Raw genomic sequence first — 5,069 nt, forward strand, 5'->3', positions numbered from 1 at the left:
CCGGCACTTCCCCGCGTCGCCGGCTGCCGAGGGCTGGTGGGTTCGGTGCCGCCGCGGCAGACGGTGACAGATGCTGGTGGGATGATGGGGCAGGAAGGAGCCGCTGCCTGTGGGATTCGCCGGGAGCACGAGGAACCACCCATCACCCCTCCCAAGGTGCCCCCGCGTGCCCCGAGCCCACGCGGCCAGGACATCACACCCCTGAAAGGAGACGGTGCTTGGTTGGGCTCCAGGTGAACTTCTCCTCAACTTCATGGAGAGAGAAGCTGCAGGAGCTCCCGGAGAACCATCTGCTGCTCCGGCTGAGCGGCGCTGGCAGCCGAGGCTGCGTGGGAGCGGGCACGGCGCGTATCGGAGCGGCTCCGCTTCCCCCGAGCCCACGCGGCCAGGACATCACACCCCTGAAAGGAGACGGTGCTTGGTTGGGCTCCAGGTGAACTTCTCCTCAACTTCATGGAGAGAGAAGCTGCAGGAGCTCCCGGAGAACCATCTGCTGCTCCGGCTGAGCGGCGCTGGCAGCCGAGGCTGCGTGGGAGCGGGCACGGCGCGTATCGGAGCGGCTCCGCTTCCTGCCCACACACCAGGGCCTTGCCAGGGCTCCCTGCTGCTGGCAGCCCCCTGGCCAGGCCCTGTCCTCACCGAGGGCTGGCCAGGAGCAGGTTGGGCATGGCTGTGATCAGCTGGATGCCGTGAGGCCGATGCTGCCAGGGAGGTTTTTAGGTGCTCTAATGGCAGATTCTTCCCTGTCCCATCCCTAGGGAAGGTCTGGTGGAAGGTGTCCCTGCCCATGGCAGTGTGGCTGGAGCTAAACGGTCTCTGAGATCCTTTCCAACCCAAACCATTCTAGGATTGTCTGGTTGTGCTCTGGTAAAGGCCATGGGAAGAGTTCTGACTTTTCAGTTGCTTTTGGAGTGTTTTCCTGCAGCCCAAAGCGAGCTCCTGTACATCTCCAGCAGCAAAGGCCACAGCCACATTCCCGGTGCCACAGCTGCTGTCCTACATGGACACCCACCAGCCAGGTGGATCAGCTCCAGCAAGGAGAAGAGGGATGAGGGATCACGCAGCTGCCAGGGTGGAGGAGGGCCTGGGATGACCATCCTTCTCCAGCCTGGTGTGGATTTCCCTTTCCAGGGGCAGCCATGGGCAAGCACAGCAGCAAGCTGGCCCCGGAGATGCTGGATGACCTGGTGAGGAGCACGGAGTTCAGCGAGCAGGAGCTGAAGCAGTGGTACAAGGGCTTCCTCAAGGACTGCCCCACCGGCATCCTCAACCTGGAGGAGTTCCAGCAGCTCTACATCAAGGTGGGCTCCAGTCGTGGGTTCTGAGTGCTGCCTGGAGGGCTGGAGCACCTCAGGTGCAGCCTCGGTGCCAACTTCTCCCTCCTCACTTCAATCCCTCCTCTCTCCTTCCCGCAGTTTTTCCCCTACGGAGACGCCTCCAAGTTTGCCCAGCACGCTTTCCGCACCTTCGACAAGAACGGGGACGGCACCATCGACTTCAGGGAGTTCATCTGTGCCCTGTCTGTCACCTCCAGGGGCACCTTTGAGCAGAAACTCAACTGGGCCTTCGAGATGTACGACCTGGACGGGGATGGGAAGATCACGCGCCTGGAGATGCTGGAGATCATTGAGGTACCGGCGCTTCAAATCAGCAGGGATTGTTTGCTTTTTCCAGGCTTTTCACAGCTCTTGGGTCCCTTTTAGCGCCATAAAAATGAGTTTTCCTACCCAGAGCCTTGTCTGAAAGGTGCTTGATGTGTCTCTGATAGAAATGGGTCCCAATGAGCAGCAATCCTGTGCCTGTCCCCTGCCTTGCCCTGGGATCTTCTGTCCTTGAACATTCCCTCTCATTCCCATTCTCATCTTTCTCCAGGCCATTTACAAGATGGTGGGGACTGTGATCATGATGAGGATGAACCAAGACGGGCTGACGCCTCAGCAGCGAGTGGACAAGATCTTCACAAAGATGGACAAGGACAAGGATGACCAGATCTCCCTGGAGGAGTTCAAGGAGGCCGCCAAGAGCGACCCCTCCATCGTCCTGCTCCTGCAGTGTGACATGCAGAAATAGAGCCCTGGGGCTCAGGGCTGGACTGGCTGCAGCCAAACTCTGCCCCCTGTGATGGTTTCAATCCCCATTTTTCCCCCGTTTGGCCCCAGGTATGAGCCACATCCCATCCCGTTCCGTTCCTCCTGCTGCCCCTGCTCCGGCTGCATCCCGGGCAGTCCCCATTCCACACCCTCCCAGGGTGCTCTGAGTGCTGTCAGCCCTCTCCCATCCTGGAGCTGGACACCCTGCAGCCTCTGGCGTGTCCTGGCTGACCAGGGCCAGCCGTTCCCACAGCCCTGCTGCCTCCTCCCTGCTTTCCCCCACTGCTCCACCTGGCCCATTCCCTGATCCTAACGGAGACCAACTTTGTGCCCTTTCTGCTGTTCCCCCCGCCCCGTTCATGGCTTGTGATGTCTCCAGGGAGGCTGAAAAGTCTCAAGTCCTGCTCCTGGTCCCTTCTTCACTGGCAATTCCCTGGAAGGCTCCCCAGAGGGGCCAGGGCAGGGTCTTGCACTGGCTTTAGCTCTTCCACCTCCACTTTTCCTGCTGGGAACAGCCAGGGTTGGTCAGGACACTTTAGTGGAGAACAGAAGTGTGCAGAGCCAGCCCTGGATGTGGCCACTGCCCGATCCCAGAAGCCACCTTCCATCCCATCAGGTGGGTGACCTCCACAGCTGCCCTGGCAGCATCTTGGGTGCTCTGCAGCATTTCTGACCTTCCTCAGGTGGCACCTGGGGTCCCAAACTGGAGGCGGGGTCAGGAGCGTGGCCGTGGAAGGCAGGTCCTGGTGCTGCTCCGGGGTGTGTGGTGCTGCTGTGGGGACAGCTGGGTGCTGGGTGGGGGCCGTGGAGAGGTGTGGATGGGTCCTGTACCTGCTGAGCCTCCTGGCAAAGCTCTGAGCTCACAAGAAACAAATCTGTCCCCTTCCTCCCCCCGCTTCCAGCCTGCTGCACCCACCCCTCCTGCCCCAGGCCAGGAATATTGTCCCAGGTTGGTGTTTAGTCTGCACGTTGTGGTGTTGATGGCTGTGGTGTCTGTTAGGAGATGGTGAAGTTGTTACCTATTTTTTTAATGGAAAAATAAACTGCCCCCCGTGTGTGGTGTCCCCCCTGAATGGTTTATTGGGGGGCAGCTGGCTGGGGACAGTGAGGTGACAACGCTGCACTCCTGGGCATCATTTAGGGGTCTCACCTGAGCCTGTGGCACCCCAAGGGATGGAGAAACCCCTGGGGACAGCACAGGCTGGGGAGCCTTGAAGGTGGGTGGGAGTGAAACCCTTCAGTCATGCAGGCAGCTCTGGGGAAGGGAATGTCACTTTTGGGGTGGGGAGGCCCAGACCCCAAATTTCCCTGGAAATGGGTTTCATGTGTCATCCAGGAGCTGGGCCCTGGCTGTGCCCTTCCCTCAGGGCTGGTGGCTTTGTCCTGGGCTCCATTGGGGACCTGCTCCTACTGCATCTTTGTCCTTCTTTTCTCCACCCCCATCTTCCCCGCACAGATTTTCCTCTGGCCGTTCTTCTCCCTTAGCACCCTGCACAGACGGTGACTGTTGCTAAGGAGCTCTCACCAAATTTTAATCCTTCTCTGTAATCAATCCTGGGCAGCCAGGCTGGCTCCTGGGCAGCAGGGCTGGCTCTCAGCTCACCCCATCCCACCTGGATCCTGCAATTCCCCAGCCCTGATGTGTCTTGCAGCAGCCAGCACCTGAGCACGGGGATGGGAGGGTGCCAAAACGCTGGCAGGGAGTGTATTTTTAGGAGTGCTGCTGAGGGGAGAGCTCTGCACCTCGGGCTCGGCTGCTGTGCTTTCCAGGAGCGCACGTGTGAGTTTGCAGCTCAGCAGTGCCCAGCAAAGAGGGAACGGGGCAGGTTGTCCCCACCCTGTGGGAGCTGGGGACGTGCCAGGGATGCTGCCTGAAAGGGCAGCAACTCAAAATCTCTAGAGAGAACTCCAGGAATAGCCTCGGTGGTGATTCTGGAGCTCTCTGAGCTCCCGCTTCCCTGGGGCCACCCCGAAGGTGGCTCAGGTGTTTCCCAGCAGGGAGCTGCAAAGGCCCTGGGGAGAGGAACTCTGTGAGGCTGAAATGATGTCGAATTCCCAAAAGGTTTGGGATTCCTGGAGACAGCCCTGCTCACCAGCACACAGCTTCCCTTGGCTCTGCTCTCCTGCTTGGAGCTCAGTGTGAGCGGGGTGGGGTTGGATCAGTCCCACGGACAGGGACACGGGGGGTCCCCAAGGCTGTCATCTGTAGGGAGGGTTGTTCTTTAGCTGAAACACAGAGATTTGGGTGAAACCACAGGGCTTTGGGTAAAACCCTGTTCTGTGACCTCCCCCCAGGAGCTGCCCTGTTCCAGGTGCGATCCTCCATCCCTTGCCCCTTCCTGGCTGATGGGTTTTGGTCTCTGGGATGCACTCCCTGCTCCCCAAGGGCTTCTGGGGGGTCTGCTGGTCGCGGTGGAGTTTTTATCCTGAGTTGAATGTGCAGCTCTGTGGCTGCTCCCACCAGCACTGGTGGGACTGGAGAGCCTTAATTAACACCCGCACTAATTCCATTAACCAGTGAACGGCACAGGTCACCCTGCCACGGAGCAGGGTCCCACCACGCCTCTCTCCTCCCCTGCTACCACCACCCTGGCTGCTCCATCCTCTCCAGCTCCCAGCACGGACCACCCTCGGGCTGTTCCCTGTGCTCCCCAAGGATGGCCAAACCCCAGAGAGCCGCGGCGTGGGACGAGCAGGAGCTGGTGTCCCCAGGGCTGCCCCATCACCTCCTGCTCCGTGTCCTCCCGGGGCTCTGCTGATGCCACCTTTGTCCCCAGCCCCTTCCCCTCACTCCCGGGGCTTCGCTGTCCCCGGCGCTGGCTCTGCCCTGGAGCGGGGGTTCCCTCCTCGGTTCCCCGCAGCTCCCCGGTATCGCCGGGGGGAGCGCGGCGGCGGCGGCGAGGAGCGCTCGGTCCCGAAGAGGTTAATCCGTGTCCCGGTGGACTGAAACCCCGGAGCTTCATGGGATGCCTTATAAAG

The 5,069-nt window shown here is 60.6% G+C and overlaps 1 protein-coding gene across 1 annotated transcript; it reads left to right on the forward strand.

The window, feature by feature from the left end:
- The first annotated feature begins 1,110 nt into the window (after positions 1-1,110).
- On the forward strand, positions 1,111-3,154 carry HPCAL4 (hippocalcin like 4). Its single transcript, XM_008635075.2, has 3 exons — positions 1,111-1,301; positions 1,416-1,631; positions 1,873-3,154. The coding sequence occupies exons 1-3, from the start codon at positions 1,140-1,142 to the stop codon at positions 2,068-2,070; spliced, it is 576 nt and encodes a 191-aa protein (XP_008633297.1). The 5' UTR covers positions 1,111-1,139; the 3' UTR covers positions 2,071-3,154.
- The last annotated feature ends 1,915 nt before the right edge of the window (positions 3,155-5,069 follow it).

The sequence above is a fragment of the Corvus brachyrhynchos genome, unplaced genomic scaffold, assembly GCF_000691975.1.
Source record: "Corvus brachyrhynchos isolate BGI_N302 unplaced genomic scaffold, ASM69197v1 scaffold65, whole genome shotgun sequence".
NCBI classification, from domain to species: Eukaryota; Metazoa; Chordata; class Aves; order Passeriformes; family Corvidae; genus Corvus; species Corvus brachyrhynchos.

Coding starts and splice junctions, on each gene's coding strand:
- HPCAL4 (XM_008635075.2), top strand. CDS start 1,140: ATGGGCAAGCACAGCAGCAAGCTGGCCCCGGAGATGCTGGATGACCTG. Junction 1,302..1,415: donor TCCAGCAGCTCTACATCAAG/GTGGGCTCCAGT, acceptor TCCTTCCCGCAG/TTTTTCCCCTACGGAGACGC. Junction 1,632..1,872: donor AGATGCTGGAGATCATTGAG/GTACCGGCGCTT, acceptor ATCTTTCTCCAG/GCCATTTACAAGATGGTGGG.